The 17,184-nt window shown below is 40.8% G+C and overlaps 2 protein-coding genes across 2 annotated transcripts; one reads left to right on the forward strand and one right to left on the reverse strand.

The window, feature by feature from the left end:
* The first annotated feature begins 596 nt into the window (after positions 1-596).
* LOC126382540 (Y+L amino acid transporter 2) lies at positions 597-10,193 on the forward strand. Its single transcript, XM_050032456.1, has 10 exons — positions 597-740; positions 1,985-2,514; positions 4,742-4,867; positions 4,944-5,088; positions 5,297-5,420; positions 5,553-5,656; positions 5,748-5,844; positions 5,941-6,090; positions 7,684-7,867; positions 8,080-10,193. Exons 2-10 carry the CDS (start codon positions 1,995-1,997, stop codon positions 8,172-8,174), a joined length of 1,545 nt encoding a protein of 514 aa, XP_049888413.1. The 5' UTR covers positions 597-740; positions 1,985-1,994; the 3' UTR covers positions 8,175-10,193.
* A 71-nt stretch (positions 10,194-10,264) lies between these two features.
* Positions 10,265-14,326, reverse strand: wu:fc46h12 (uncharacterized protein LOC568958 homolog). Its single transcript, XM_050032955.1, has 5 exons — positions 14,051-14,326; positions 13,411-13,519; positions 11,548-11,658; positions 11,168-11,246; positions 10,265-11,030 (listed from the first exon to the last, which is right to left on the reverse strand). Exons 1-5 carry the CDS (start codon positions 14,146-14,148, stop codon positions 10,939-10,941), a joined length of 489 nt encoding a protein of 162 aa, XP_049888912.1. The 5' UTR covers positions 14,149-14,326; the 3' UTR covers positions 10,265-10,938.
* Between the last annotated feature and the right edge of the window lie 2,858 nt (positions 14,327-17,184).

Here is a 17,184-nt window from a genome sequence, read left to right on the forward strand (position 1 = left end):
GATAATTTAGGTCCTGATAAAAAGCTCCTGAAAGTCTGACTCATAAGTTATAAGAGAAAAAGGTGAGCACAAATGTGATAGGCCGGTGGTCCTTCTCAAACAGCGTCAGAGAAGCACTGATTTGTAACGTGAAACTGGTTTATTCAGTGTTTTCACCGCTTTAATCCCTCGTCCATTTGTTGTGGAGAGAGAAGGGATGTCTGTGGATAATTCTGCTTCTGGTAAAAATCTCCTGAGTGTCTTGCTCCTATGTGGGTCGGGGGGTGGACTCACATATCTGTGCCCAGAGACCTGGTTTCTCATACATGTGTGTAGCAACCTGTCTGAGTGAGTGATAGAGACGCAGCTGTTGGATCGATCTCATTAGATATTCTTTCATCACTGTATACGTCACAATATGTTCTGTATCATACAATCTGCTGACTGTATCCTGGCCCAGAAGCAGTGTAGCTCCCCTGAGGGCTGTCAGAGGGGGCAGGGGCGAGGTCTGCTTGTCTCTGAAAATAGCACAGGGGGGGAACACGAGAGGGTGGTTCGCCTGGCGCTGGAAAAACACCCGTTGTGGTTGTACTGGGCTGAAGAGATTGCAACACAGACTGACCTGTTGCTGCCTCTCAGATGTGATCTCACTGATGTCTCACTGTGTGGTTCAGAGGAGGAGCACTGACCTGAGCGAGACTCTACATGTTCAGAGGATCAGATATAGCCTGCCTGTTGATCTTCTATAAGTAACAATTAAAGTAAGTTCGCTTTTTGTCCTATTTACAAATTTGCCTTTATGTCATGAATTAGTAAGTATGTTTAGTTCTTGCCTGGATTTATAAAGAGTGGACAATGAGGAGAATTGACCACATGCATATTGGACATTGGTTGGCTTGAAATGTGAAGTTAGACATTAATGGAGCAGTGTGTAAGATTTAGGGGGATTAAGTGGCATCTAGCGGTGAGGACCGTAAATTGCAGCCAGCTGAAACTTCTCTTGGTTAGATTTCCCTCAGTGTTCATGGTTCAGGAGGTTATTTTTGCAAGTCGGATTATCCACAGAGGTCTCTTCCCCTCCAACACAAACGGACCAGGTGATTTGAACCGCTAAAGCACTGAATAAGGCTGTTTTAAATTACAAATTAGTGTTTCTCTGATGCTGTTTGCCAATTGGCGAATCTCATTCAGGGTGTCCTATTTAAACTGCTCTGGCCTGCCTACTGTTGCTGCAACCCGCCTCCACCCCAGCTCCTCCTTTTCATGATTTCATCATGACTTATCAATGTCATTTCTGTTTGTCTGTTTGATGCTGCTCTGTTCTGTTCCCTGGGGGTCATTGCTGCTGCTCTGGAAGGGCAGGGAGGTTTGCTCTCTCTGCCTTAGGCTTTCCATGTAGGCGCATGGAAGGGCAGGGAGGTTTGCTCTCTCTTAAGGCTTTCTATGTAGGCCGAGGAAAGGCAGAGAGGCCCCAGAACAGAGCCATACTGCCAAATATAATACTGCAAATGGCAATAAAGTTTTCTTTGACTTAAGTGGTCCTGACTGAACAAGTAAACACTTGCAAAACTAGCAGTTTCAGGTCACAAAAATCTGTGTTTTTCCGACACTAGTCAGACAGGTTGCTAACTACAGTAGCCGATGCGAAAACACGAATGGCTGTATGTAAAGCCAGTGTTTGCTTTGTCCATTCTGGGCTACTGTAAAAAAAAATATATATATAGTGTTGTGACATGGTGATCACCTTAGATGAGGACTTGCTCCCTTAGTAGAAACAAATGGCTCATTTTAGGGTAACAAAAACACACAATTCATATTTTCATGTGATTATACACTAAAGAAAACACACCTATTATATTCCATTTCTGCCATTTTATCCCCCTGAATCCTGCACACTGGACCTTTAAAGGAAAGGTGCATTTAAGAAAAGCATCTCATAACATATATTTTGACTGTTACATCTGAAAAATCCCCTTTAATCCCTGCTTTATCATGCCCACACCAGGACTGGACTAATGGAGGATCTAAGGCAGAAGATGGGGGCCATGTCACAGACAATATGCCCGAGTTCACGGGCTCCATCTGACGAGGACTTAAAGGCCCAGAGTAATGGGAAAGGAGAGAAAATGCAGATGAAGAGAGAAATCTCCCTCATTAATGGAATCTGCCTCATTGTTGGCAACATGATCGGCTCTGGGATCTTTATCTCGCCGAAGGGTGTGCTCCTGTACAGCTCCTCTTACGGCCTGTCGCTGGTGATCTGGGCTGTTGGAGGCATCTTCTCAGTGTTTGGGGCTTTGTGCTATGCAGAGCTCGGCACCACCATTGTCAAGTCTGGGGCCAGCTACGCCTACATCCTGGAGTCCTTTGGAGGCTTCCTCGCTTTCATCCGTCTATGGACGTCCATCCTGCTGATTGAGCCTGCCAGCCAGGCTGTGATATCGCTGACCTTCGCCAACTACTTGTTGGAGGCTTTCTACCCAACCTGCCAGCAGCCGTACGATGCTGTCCGGCTTATCGCTGCAGCCTGCCTCTGTAAGAAACGCCGCTGTGTCTGTTTATAGTTCATCACCCAGAAAAATAGAAATGTGCGTACCATGTTATATTAAAGTCTGCAGGTATTTGCAGGAAAAAACTCACTTTACTGCTTTACCTCACTCTTCTTCCTGACGTCAGCTCTCTCAGTCAACTCAAGAAGCATCATTCAGTGTAGTGTTGCTGAAGCGAAACACTTAAACTTAAAGTTACAATCCTTAAAATGTTTGTTAAATGAAAATCTGTTTTATGGTCTACATTTTTAAACAATAGCCAATTCATTAATTTATTTTCACCAGTTACCTCTCTATAGAGTAGTTTTCATTGTTAGTGGTGGAGTCCTCCAATCTCGCGCTGGATTCTAGTACGTACACAAGAAGGATTCACAGGATGTTACTGTTTTTAATTCTATGTCATTGATATCAGCTTCATTCCATTAGTTTTACATATTAAAGGAATACCTTACCCCCCAGAATGATCATTTTGTTTCAGTTACTCACCCTGTGTTACGCTTAATTCGTAAAGAAAACTTTGTTTTTCCTGCATGCCCCCACTGTGAACGAAGAATCCAAAAAGGCAAACATTCTTGATCAGTCAGAGTAAAGGGGTTTGTGTTAAACAACAGTGAAACTATATCAAAACATCCATTTACGAACACTCACACAGCTCGTGCAGTTTAATCCAAGTCTCGTTAATGCAGTCGTGTCCTCAGTACTTCCCTAAAACGTGCATTTTCACCAAAGCCTTACCATTTAAAAACTTCTGCGTTAACCTTGTGTTCCCCTACAAAAAAGTTACATCCATGACCCTTCAAGTAATGCATTTTTATCCTATCCATGACCCTTCAAGTGGACAAAAATGTCCACCTGTCATTTAGCCATTTGTTATTGTTGCTGGGATAAAAATGCATTACAGGGTCAAATAATGGATTTTCATGCTGAAAGTTGGGATTTTGAAATTTCACCCAGAATGACACCCACATGCAAAAAATCACCCTCCTGTGACCTTTTAATTTGTCTGTGAGGGAGTTTTTAATTTTGGAAATGGACAAAAATGTCCAGGGGTAACACAAGGGCAGGCCGCATGTTTTAAACTGAAAGGTTTTATCAAAAATGACTGTGTTTGGAAAGTACCAAGCATACAACTGAATAAATGAGACTTTGAATATACAGATGTTTTGATATAGTTTTGGTAAATGTGGTCGCCTTTAACTCCAGTTCATGAAGAATTTTCTCCTTTTTTGGATTATCTGTATTCGGGTTGAGACAAAATTTGTTTTCTTTACAAATTCACAGGGTGTGTAACACAGGGTAAGAGAATGATATACAAATTGTCATTCTGGGGGTAAAGTTTTCCTTTTAGTATTTTTTTATTGGTGCTTGACATTTACTTTACTATTAGTATTATTAATTTATTTTTTATTTTATCTTATTTAATTATTTATTTATTTATATTATCATTATTATTATTATTAGTAGTAGTAGTAGTAGAATTAGTATTATTAATTTATTTTTATTTTATTTTGTTTTATTCATTTATTTATTTATTTTTAGAAATGTTATGAATGTATTCTCTAAAACCTTTATATGATCATGATATGAACACTGGACATGGTTTAGATATAATTATGCACTACCTGGCACTATGTTGTAGACCAACACATAATTAAGGTCATCATTATCGCTATGTTATTGTTATGTTTGGTGTATGATATTAATCTGTTCATGTACTTTGTTGTATGTTGTATTTTTATGGCTGCAGTATGGGTGAATAGCTCACTTTGTGAGACAGTGAAGTTCATCTTGAATCATAGCACATGTTAAGCTCAGCATCAAACTCAGTAACCCTGTGTGAAACTGGCATCAGCTATAGATAGACTGTAAGTTCTGTAAAAAATACCACTGTGGTTTACAGCCTGGCTTTGTGCCGTGAAGAATGTAGATAGCAGAAATGGTATTTAGGTGAGAGAGCAGCAACACCATGAGTCATAAACAGCCCTATAAGAAGTGTTTCTGTTTCTGTAACCTCACAAACACTGCGGCCCACGTGACACAGACAAGATGGTCAGCGATCTCGGGCATGGGGCTGAGAGATAGCAGGCCTCTATTATAGCTTGTGAAATTCAACTTAGTGCAAAATAAGTTTCACAAACTGACCGACATGGTTTGCCTTTTTTTTCCTGAATAATGAGACTTTGTTTGTTCATTCTCTGCCTTTATCTTTCCAGGTATGCTCATCTTTATTAACTGTGCCTATGTGAAGTGGGGGACTCTGGTCCAGGACATTTTCACTTACGCCAAACTCATGGCGCTCTGCCTCATCATCATTGTAGGATTAATCAAAATATCTGCTGGTAAGGTTACATCAAAATATGAATGCATCAGTGGAAACAAGATGAGCGTGTGTGCCTTAAACTTCTACTTGTGCAGGAGAAACAAAGAGCTTCGACAGTCCATTTGAAGGCTCCTCCACGGATCCCGGAGCCATCGCTTTGGCCCTCTACTCAGCTTTGTTCTCCTACTCTGGCTGGGATACACTCAACTTTGTCACTGAGGAGATTAAGAACCCAGAGAGGTAACACACGCACACACACACACACACACACACACACACACACAAGCCATTTCACTGACCACTACACCACTGCACCAAGGGAAGCGGTCTGTAGAGGTTGTAACTGCAACTTGAGCAAAACGATGTTGTCATCACATGAATCTCCTGTAATCTGACTACTGCAGCTCCTCAGTGAGTCAGAAAACACTGTGTGTTGTTGTTGTTACAGGAACCTGCCCCTGGCCATTGCCATTTCCATGCCCATAGTCACCATCATCTACCTGCTGACAAACGTGGCGTATTATGTGGTTCTGGACATGCCGTCTCTGCTGGCCAGTGACGCCGTCGCTGTGGTAAGACACCAACAGCCACCTGAGAGAGATGTTTCACCCTGCTGCTAAATATAGCCCTGACATGGTTGACCCGTGATGTTTTGTGCTCTGACTTCAGAAACTGTAATAAACTATGTCAATCTGACCCTGCAGACATTTGGGAATGCCGTCCTGGGGCCGTTCAAGTGGATCATCCCAGTTTCAGTGGCCATGTCCTGCTATGGAGGACTCAATGCTTCTGTCATCGCTGCTTCAAGGTAATCAGGAAGTGCTGAACAGGTGCTCACTTTAAGCTCATATCATGATAAGTGTTTTGCTAATAACTTGCCATGATTGTTGATCATGCAGGTTGTTTTACGTCGGAGCCAGAGAGGGCCACCTCCCCAACAGTCTGAGTCTGATTCACCTGAAGCGCTACACGCCCATACCTGCACTGCTGTTCAATGTGAGGGCCGTTTCTCCATCAGATTCCCCAAATGTATACACATACATGTTCACATGTCACAACTGGAGCATAATTATATTCATTCATGCCCTGCAGGGATTAATGGGTCTGATCTTCCTGTGTGTGGAGGACGTGTTCCAGCTCATCAACTACTTCAGCTTCAGTTACTGGCTCTATGTGGGTCTGTCTGTGGCAGGCCTCATCTACCTGCGCATCACTCAGCCAGACCGACACCGACCTGTGAAGGTGCTGCTTTTCTCTTTGTTCACATCACACTGAACATAATCACATGGAACAAATTGCATACACACACAATACTACAAGCTCCTGTGGGTATTTCAAATCTTATTATGGTTTTATTTCTGTAATAATTTAGAGAGTTTAACCAGGAAGTAGAAAAATAAATATAAACTTTTCTAGTTTCATTTACGTTGGCAACCCAATCACCAGAATATATGTTGACATGGTACACATCTGCAAACCACAGATATGTAGCATATGCAGGTTTCACATGTTTACTTTGTATGTTTCATTTTTCTTACATTTCTGTTTTCAGTTTCATGTTGTGACAGTGTTGTGGTTAACATGTGGTTACTCTTAAGCACAAAACCAAATTGGTTATAGCTGGGAAAACATGTGTTTTGGCTTAAATTTCTGGTATGTTTGTCACAAACATGGCTGGAAATATTTTGTTAAAAAAATACCCAGCTTTGCTGCAACAAACACGGCTGGAAATGTCCCGACACAACATTAAAAATACCAGCATTTCTTGTCAGTTGGTCTCGAACAGTGGCCTATTTACTGTCCGGAACATGGCTGGAAATGTTCCGATGTGTCGTTACATAACTACCTCATAATTACCTATGTAATAATATTAGAAAATAGAATAACACCCAGTATGCTACCACTTCATGTAAGTGATCCCCTACTCCTCCTGATGAGACACTCAGCTCATGTTAGGGTGATCTCATCCCTACTCATCATATTGTGACGCTTGGGCAGAAGCCCCGGGCGTTACTAAAATGACGTTAGGGCAGCCTTTTGCTTCGTATCTTGACACAGAAGGGGTCGGAGGGTTAGGTTTAGGCAGCAAAACTACTTGGTTATTAGGAAGAGATTGCAGATGTTGCTAACACCTGGCTTTGAGTGGCACAAATGCAGTGGTAAGTAGGTGTCGGCAGTTAGGTGTGGGCAACAAAACCACTTGGTTATGGTATGGAAAAGATTATGGATGTTGCTTAAAAACAGCTGGCACAACCACTGCAACCAGTGTTGTTGTTTGTTGGACCCATCGACCTCCACTCTTGCCTACCCTGAGCATTTAATAATGACGTAGATGGGTTTACATTGGAGCTGGTGGAAAGCTCGGTGCATCTCATGGGCTGATGTTGACTCAGTGTGTAGCTGGACTGTACAATGCTTTAGTTTATAAAAATTCAGATGTACATATCTCACAGTTGTGAGGCAAATTATACAATAAAATGTTGCGCTTGAGTGCAAATATGCAGATGTGCAGGGCAGTGCACGGGACTCACATGGTCAGAGAGTTCACCATCCTGATGTCCTGAGGGGAGGAAGCTTTTTCTTTGTCCTCTTCAACCAACTTACAGCTCAAACTCAGTGACCTTTTTGTGCTATATGACCAATGAAATATGACAAAGGCACTGAGGAGAAACTTTAGAGGGTCTGTCATGCTGTGCCTACTCTTATGAACATGAAGAACTGACAATACAGTTCCCATAGTTTAGGTATTGAATCATGACTCTGTATGGAGGCACACAAGATGCTCAGACGTCGGTTTACAAACTAACCACATTTTGTGTCGTCCTCTCTCCACAGCTGTCCTTGTTCTTCCCCTTCATCTACTGTTTGTGCAGCGTGTTCTTAGTCATCGTCCCTCTGTACGGAGACACCATCAACTCCCTCATAGGAATTGGCATTGCACTGTCTGGGGTGCCGGTGTACTATGTGGCCATTTACCTGCCTGACGACAGAAGGCCTAAATTCATACGCAAGTTAAACGGTAAGTTTTAGGCTCAAATGTCCACGTGCAGAAAGTGTCATATCTGCAGGATGTGTTCAAGGTGACAACAGAGAGACACTTCCTGTGCATGAAGCATTATTATGTTTATCATAACACAATCATGCACCTTTCGCCCAGTTTGTCAAATATCTGCATGAATCATCTTGTGATTATCAGATGTAACTGACCTCTCCACATCTTCCCTCCTCCAGCCTTTGCCACCAGATACATCCAGATGCTGCTCTACTGCTGCCTGACTGAATTTGACACTGCACCAGACGCACAAACGGGCGGCAAAACACAATGAGCTGAAGACAATCCTTCTCCCAATGGCCAGCTTCCCGCTGGAGGCCTCAGTCTTGACCATGGGTTGACGTTCATTGCTCCCTGAATGCAAACAAACAAAAAAACAAGGCCTTGCATGGACGGAGCGGTGAAGCGCAGGCCCGCAACATTTGTGAGGATTACTTCTCCCAGGTCAAGTTAAAAAAAGGCCTGACATCTCAAATGACTCACCATGAAGGAGCAGGCACTTAAGAAACTGCAAACTGTTGCTTCTTTTTTTAAATGCAATACACCTTTCTTTTTCTTTCTTTTTTTAACAGAGATCACTGAATATCTAAAGAAATATGGAGCTCACTTTTTTTTAGACTTGTGTGAAGATGTAAATTACTTTTCTGTCTGACAGTGTTTAAAAAAATACAGAAAGTAATGATTATGTGGCTGGACTTCAACCAGTCTGTCCAGGGCTATTTATAGAGTTTGATTATATGTATATGTGAATGACTGTTCAAATATAAAACACCATAAAATTGTTAATTTCAAAAATATTCTGGGATTGGTTTCTGAGCGACTTCACTATGAGCCAGTCAAAATTGAAGGGTAACTCTGGTATTTTTCAACCAGGACTCAATTCTTCCATGTCATGGTGTCTAAGTAAATAATAGAAAAATTATTTTTAATTGTACCAGTATTGAGAGAGAGAGGGTTACAACTGGTAGCAGCGAAACAGCCCAGCTGGCATTTTAACATCATACACCATGTTTGAATCACTGTTGAATTATGTTTTGATATTGAAAGACGAATCACGTTGATTTCACAATGTTATTTCATACACTTTAAAAATTGTTTCAACGTTGAAACAGGTCTTTTTGAAATTTCAATGCTGATTTACTCTGAAGGTCATGTACCAGCTGGGAGGATGCAATGTTATCCCTGCAAGTAACTTAACACTGTCAGTTTCCGTCCACTAAAAGTGTTTGTTTTTGCCACTGACAGGCAGTGTCTGACAACATTATGGGAAGGATCCCTACAGAGATAGGCCTTTTTATTTAACCAGAAACAGCTCCAAAGTCTCTATTGCCAAAGCCACCAGACTCCATTTAAAAAAATAGTAATCTTATCTTAAAACACACTTCATTCAAAGTCAACAGAAACAAAATAAAACTCACAGAAATTGTCTTGGTTCTTCTTTCCACTGGTCCAACATTCACCAACTTTGGTTTGGTTGAAATGAACCCTTAATTCACCCAGTTAGATGTGAAAATATGTTGGTTCTATACACCCTTAAATTACTATTTATTTAAATGGAGTCTGGTGGGTTAGACATGAGCAGTTTCAGCATTGTTTCTGGTCAAACAAAAAGAATCTTACTGTTCACTAAAAAGGTCTATCTCTGTCGGGATCCTCTCCATCATGTTGTCTCGCTCAATGATTGACAAATTGTTAAAAAAAAAAAAAAAAACCTATTGTCCTCATGAGGGACTTTGACACAAAAACATGGGGAAAAAATGTCCACGTTGTACCAATACTGAAGTTACCCTTTAAGTCTGTTGTTTAAGGGTTATTATCCTTCCCTTAAAATGGTTGTTTTCGATATTATTACTTGAATACAGCTTCATAATCACTGCGTGTGTTTCTGTGTTGTTGTTTTTGGGTAAGAATTTATTTTGACTATTTTAATTAGGCTTTTCACCAAACCACACACCACCCACGGACATTACACTGGATTATCTGACTAATCTCTGGTACGTGCTGTGTTTGCAGAAGTTATTTCAGAGCAGGTTTTTAAAAGCAAAGCACCGTCAGCAGGCTGCAGATTCTCCACAAGGGGGAGCTGTTTCATCACTGTCAGCCAACCTGAGCCATCCACAGGAGAGGAAAGGAGGAAGAGATGGTGCACATCATGCTGTTGCTGTTACTTTTCTATCCTCTAGGTGGCGCTGGTTGGGCTGGAACTGCAGATCCAGTTGTCAAATGATAATGGACTTATGTGTATGGTACCATTTATAAGATGTAGTGTGGACTGTATATGACCTGGTGCCTCACATTTATTAGAAAACAGCCAGACGATATTAAAAATAAAAAGTAAAACATTCCCCACAACTTTTCCACTTCAGCTTTATTTATTTTATTTAATTCATTTATGGTAAAAACAGGTAATTAAAACAGCATTTAAACACTGCAGGAAGTTTGTGAAAAACAATGATTTGGATGAATTTTGAACCAATAATTTCCTATTAATATTACATGAGAGTTTTCCTCATAGTTTTGGTAAAATTTTATATAATTCTCTCTCTGTATTATGTATTTTTAAGATTTCGGAGAGAGACCAGGCTCGTTTAGCAGAGAGTGAACGCTCTGTGAATACTGCGTGTGTTTAGTTCTTTATTGTGCCCTTATCCTGTGAGGTTTAACTTTAGATCTAAACTTTAAAATTAAAGAATTTATTTATCTTTTTGTCACAGATATGCATGAAATTATGAGATAAATGTCAACTGTATATTTTTTAAAAGAAAGGATTTCTTACACCCCTTAAAATCAAGGCCTTGTGACCCGTGAAGCTTAGGTGACCCTTAGGGAGGAACGGGACCCCCAGGTTGGGAACTACTGTCAGTTTCATATTATTACATTCATGTGAAAATCCTACGTCAACTAAACCATTTCAAACTGCAATCATAAATTTAGATCACAACACATTTAGAATACAACAGAAAGATAAACTGATTTCTCTGAAGTCTTCCAATGGTTCCTGCACATGAAGTGGCATTCAGCGCAAGGGCGATCTCCACCTAAGATAAGGTGCAGTTGGCGGTATCAAACCCAGGACAGATCCACTTGTTGCTGAACTGTTTGTATCCCTCAGCACTGACCAGGTCACTTCCTGTACAGAAAGGAAGCACACATTTATTATCATGGCTTCTTATGCAATAAAACACCAACACAGATTAGTGAATGAATATAGTGAACACAAGAAGATGTGATAAACTCCACTCTCATGGTATCACATGAAACATTTACCGTCCATCAGGTTCTGAAGGCTGCAGAAGTTTGTGCTGTTATCAGCCGGGTCTTTGGAGAACTCAGACACTGCCTCTCCCTGCACATCAGACACATCAGAGGATTTTTCACAAGGCACCAAAAGGGAAACAGCATGTCAAACACTGAAGCTGATTAATATTCTGAACTCTTTGATTTTCCTTTGAGTAGATTTACGTCAGAAAAATAACATTTCTCTTCACCGTGTCATTATAATAATATCATAATTAAACCAAACCTTGAGCAAAGCTTGTCCAGCAGAGTCTGAGGATGAAGAAGCCTCAAACTGAAGGCACAGTTTAGGTTTCACATGAGCTGCATCAGTCTGTTTGCTCATTAAGAATAAAAAAAGGTGCACTTACACTCATCTTGCAGACGGTGGACTGCTCCAGAAGAAACTCAAGGTCGCTGGTTATTTTGGTTGTTGGAGACGTGTGCGTGGCTTTGATCACGTATGGAGCTGTCGACACAAGCTGCAGAGGATTTCAAATTCAGTCAAGTCAATGATATTTTACACACTGTGCATCAGGTATGACTGATCTTAAAGGGTAACTTGTTTTTCAACCTAGACCATATTTCCCAAGTTTTTGTCTCTAAGTGACTAATGGGAGCAAATATTTTTCAAATTGGTCCAGTATCGAGAGCACTGCAGTCAGCAACCATGAAACAGGCTGCAATGTGCACTGTCAATGTACGTCCTCCAAAAGTGTTTGTTTTTGCCACTGACAGGCTCAGATTATTATTCTAAGTGTCTGACAACATTATGGAAATGATCCCTCACCGAAATTGCGACCGCCAAACCCACCAGACTCCATTATCCATGTAAATACCCATTCACTCTGACCAACCATGAAGAAGAGCGAGATGCCCGGCCAACTGGTCCAATAGAACGGCACCCGAGCGTCGTCCAGCTGGGTCGTCCGGTCTGAGCAATCTGGTCACGAGGAGCAAGAGCAGTCTTCTCTTAAGTGAGAGATGTGCATCATGTAGGGACAGGCCTTAGCCGACGAGGTTTCACAAGCCAGGTTTAGCATAGCAGCTTATCATGAACCAATATGGTTTTTGTGATTTTTTTGTTTGTTTGTTTGTTTGTGGGGTTGCTTTTTCTGGTTAAAGAAAAAAGATCTTACTTTTTAACACAAAGATCTAACTCTGTAGGGATTGTTTCCAGAATGTTGTCAGACACTTAGAGTAACAATCTGAGCCAGTCAGTGACAAAAACAAGTGGACGTATATTGACGCTCTGAGTGGTTACAGCCTGTTTCACCACTAGCGTCTGCAGCGGTGTCGCTCAATAGTGGACCAATTTCAAAAACTGTTGTCTCCATTAGTCACTTAGACACAAAAACATGATATAATAGTGTCCAGGTTGAAAAATACCTAAGTTAGCCTTTAATTCTGAGTAAGGATGACTTTTTAGCCTGAAAATAAGTCAGTTTGAACACAGTTTGAAAACCTTTCCAGAACAGTCTGTACTCTCCTGAACACATGGAAATGGATGAAGGAAGTGGTCTTTGCTAAAATAACACTTGTCTCTGATTTCTTATCATGTAGGGAAAATATTCTGGATAGTTGGCTATAAGCTGCAAAATCTGCAATAAATCCTAAATGATTTGAACAATTTGTTCTGCTGTTGATGAATTTTGGGACTCTGGCACTTTTTTCTGGGGAGGATGAAGTGCTTGTATCCCTATACACACTAAAATTATTCTTTCTTTATACAGAATCTGGTCAGGAATTCTACAATATTACACTATATCTGTTGCATGTGCACAACATGTTAAAGGAATGGGAGCTCACTGACCTAAATGTGTATGTGTGAATGAGCCATGGTGACACCAGTGCGACCAGGACAAATTTTCCTACGTTTTTTTGGTAGAAATTGTGTATGTACAGTGAAAACTGTGGCCTTGGCAGCCAGTTAAAGACAAAAGTTTTAGATGATTTTAGAGCCCTCTCCACTCTACCCTCTCCACATTTGCTCATGGTACTTTCAGAGGCACAGATTAAAAACGGTAAAAGATATGAAAAAGATGAAAACATGAGTGAATAGACAATGTAAAACCTTTGAACTAAGATAAATGTCAATTTTTTCCACATTAATCATTTGAGGAAATTCTAAAAATGTTGATCTGCTGCCTGTTTTCTGCTTTATCGTTAAAACTGATGCTGAAAATATGGATTATCACTTCAACATTACATGAGTTGACTGAGATGTTTCTGACCTCGTACGAGCACCTCTCTCCTTCGTACTGACAGCTCTGGCTGATCTGCCACTCTTTGATCTGGTTCACCAGCTTTTCAGTGACATCTGCGCACGAGATGCCAAACAGCCTGCAGAGCAGAGCAGAGCAGAGCAGAGCAGAGCAGAGCAGGGAGCGTTAGATTTGTTAGCCCACTGTTATCATGTAGAGTTCAAAAACAGCATAAAAATCAATAAAAGATCAATGTAAGATTCTGTTGATCATCAAGAATTTCTATTTCTCTGCACAAACATGACTAATGTGAGTCTTGTGAGTCCTGTAGTCGCCGCATATCAAAGACTAGGCCTACGTGTGTGACAAATCAGGCTGCACAGAACTTTGAACTCATAAGAAACCTTGACAAACGTGCATTTGACCCTTTCACACTCTGGATTTCATGCAACTCAAATGCCATCAGACAGCATTATCTATGTCCAGCTGATCACATGATGCAGCAAGTAAACAGCTGCAGCATGGATCATTAATAATCAAACACAATTCATAAAAAAACATTAAATCTACTAAAAGAATCCCAGAAGACGTCCACAATGCACTCATATATGGTTTGACTCAACACAAGTTAATAAAATCTATAGATCCCAACAAATAAAATCTACGTTACCACTTGACTTTGCATGTGGAGACGCGGTCTGCCAGTGAGATGGTGAGCGCGGCCCCCAGGAGGAGAGCTGAAGCTACAAACAGGAATCTCAGGTCCATACTGAGGGCAGGTAGATCAGACAGGTCTGTGACCAGTGTGCGGTCAAGTGTGTGAACGTCTTCTGAGTGTTGCCTCGATCTGCCTACAGTGCTTTAAAGAGCAGCACACGGGTCATGTGGAAAACGGGACAGCACAGCATTGATTAACACGGACCACAGCCTGTCAGAGAGAGAAACTGAAGATATCTGTACAGCAGAAGAAACAGTTATTTCTATAACATTTAGAGCAGGGATACTATTCCTCTCCAACAAATATCTGAAAACTATTATTAATGCATTCATAACTAGTCATTTAGATTATTGCAATTCCTTGTTCTCTGGTATCTCGTGTCTCCAGCTCATCCAAAACTCTACTGCCAGAATCTAGAGACTAGAAAACATGACTACATCACCGCTGGAACACTGCTCTATCGGGTGAAAGTCTATGTCTGTTTTGGAGCCAACCTCAAGTAGTCATTTGAGGAACTACAGTTTTTGCGTCTTCCATTGGCTTCACTTTTCAGCCTCGGAGGTTGCAGCTTGGTTAAGCACCAAACCACCAAAGGAAAGTTCCTTGTATGTGAAAACAGACTCAGCAATAAACCGGATTCAAATTCTGATTCAGTAAGTGAATGGAGTTAAGTGCTTTGAGTCAAATGTTCTTTGTTTTTGGCTGGTGCCGCCTCCCTAACAGTGACCTAACTCAGTCAATTAAAAATCTTAATGATATATCACATAAATTTTTCTGGAAATGTTCTGATGACAGGTGGTTGTTTAATAGGTTACGACTTTCTAATTCAAGCCCTGGAGCCAAAGTTATGTAACCTGTGACCTGAAAAATGGAACCAGAAATAGAAACCAAAAGAGTATTCAGCAGGGACAGAGCATGGCAGCCCCCTCCTTTCCATCTACATGCTTTTTTGCTATATGGTCACTCAACTCAATTTCCACAGTTTGCATGTGACAGTGTACAGTATCAGACTTCAGATGCCTGGAGAGGGGGATGAAAAGCTGCAGTGTTAAAAAACATGGGAGGCAGATTCCTGTGGCGCTGGAAGTCTGATAAAATCATCTTTATCTGAGCTTAGAGACCGAGTTTAAGAGAAAACCTAGGATACAAACTGGTTATTCCAAACTCAATTGCATCATGGGAATTGTAGGATCCAGTGTTCCTGTAGGACATGCTCCTGGACCCAGTGCCGTAGAATTTAACTATTCAAGGGCTCTGCCTGGACCAACATTGTAATCAACCAGTCACAGCTCTCATCAGTGTGCTGTCAATGTTAGTAACTTTAAACAAAAACCTTATAAGCCACTGCAGGATTTGTGAGTAAGCTTGCCAAAAGGCTAACGTTAGCATATCAGCGAGTTAGCTTGCTAACTATAAAGGCAATGCTAACAAGTACGCTTGCCAAATGCTTGAATATTAGCGAGCTAGCTTGCTTACTATGAAGGCGATGCTTATGGGTAAGCTTCTCAAAAAGCTTGAATATTAGGGAATTAGCTTGCTAACTATGAAGGCAATGCTATAAAGTAAGCTTGCCAAAAGGCTAGAATAGTTGCGAATTAGCTTGCTAACTATCGAGGCAATGCTAACGAGTAAGCTTGCCAAAAGGCTAGAATATTGTAAACTATACACTAAATAAAGAGTGTGGATAATATAATTTTTCAGTTGCCAATACCTGCAATTAACACATTTCCCCTCCTTTTGTATGGCCTATTAAAGACACAAAAATTGTATTTTTTTTTTTTTTTTTTTTTTGCAAGATGGTGGTGCTTGTGTTGATCCAGGACCACACTGTCAACTAAAAAAAATTACGCAGGGAATGAAAAAGGAGGGAAAACGTGTTCAGGTCTTTACAAGTGCAAAATGACATTAACTTTACTCTTAACGTTAATGATCAATAGCCTACTGGCAAGCTGACTCATTAGCGTAGCCTACCTAGCAAGCTAACTTGCCAATATTCTAGTCAATTGGCAAGCTTACTTGTTAGCATAGTCAACCTACTTCGCAAGCTAACTCACTAACCCTGCAGTGGCTTATACGGTTTTTGCTTAATGTTTCAGAGGATTTTGTTCAATTTTACTAACTTCATTTTGGAAAGTTCCAAACAATGACAATCCACAGACTTTTTGTGAACAGCCAGTTTCATAGGAACTATTTTCTTTCTACCAAGTTACACCCTGCCGCCAACCACAGCGCAGAGTGCAAGAGGATTTTTGGGGTAAACTGTCCTTTTAAGAAATTGGAAGCAAACACACGTGTTAAAAACAGCAGAAAAAATGGTAGCATGCTTTCTTGTAGGTATTTGATGGTTTAAAAAATAAAAGGTGTGACAGAAGTATGAGGATGAGTAGTGGTGACAGAGGAGCCTTCATCTTCAGCCTATGTTGCTCTCTGCTGGCTGAAACTGGAACTGCATCAAGAACCCTGACCTTTCAGTCCCTTTATATTATCTTTTTGACTGACATAATTTTTCATCCTGAATATTTATTTTACGCAGCACACACAAACACACAATCAGTTTTCTTTTCTCAACACACAGTTGAAGTGTGCTGTTTAGGTATACAGGGCCTGACGTCGTTATGTTCTGCAAATTGCTGCCACTCCTCCCACTGAAACAGGTTCAGTTGTCACTGTAATGTCAACCTCTAGTTTGTCAGGTCTGTCACAGATAGATTTTGAATAATGACAATGTTCGTGTGAGTATTACCTCGGCACTGGACTGGCTCAAAACTTGGAAATGCAGTCTGTCACCTTTGAGTGAAGCACATCAACCTTTCAGAGCACGTTTGTATGTGAACATAAATGTTGTTGTCTTCCTGCCATGAATTTAGTAGGACACTAAATGTGAGCAGAAATAGATCCATCAGCATTCAATGAATTAAAAGAAAGAAAAGGTGGCTTAATACAAAAACCCCACTATTTACTTATTAGCTAATTATTAACTTATTGATTAGCCTGTTTTAACACCTCTGAGTCACTGCCAATGCTCCAAATTGTTCGCAAATTTGAATAGCAGAAGTGAAGTGAAATAAAATGACAACTCAGTCTGA

The sequence above is a fragment of the Epinephelus moara genome, chromosome 21 (genome assembly GCF_006386435.1).
Source record: "Epinephelus moara isolate mb chromosome 21, YSFRI_EMoa_1.0, whole genome shotgun sequence".
NCBI classification, from domain to species: Eukaryota; Metazoa; Chordata; class Actinopteri; order Perciformes; family Serranidae; genus Epinephelus; species Epinephelus moara.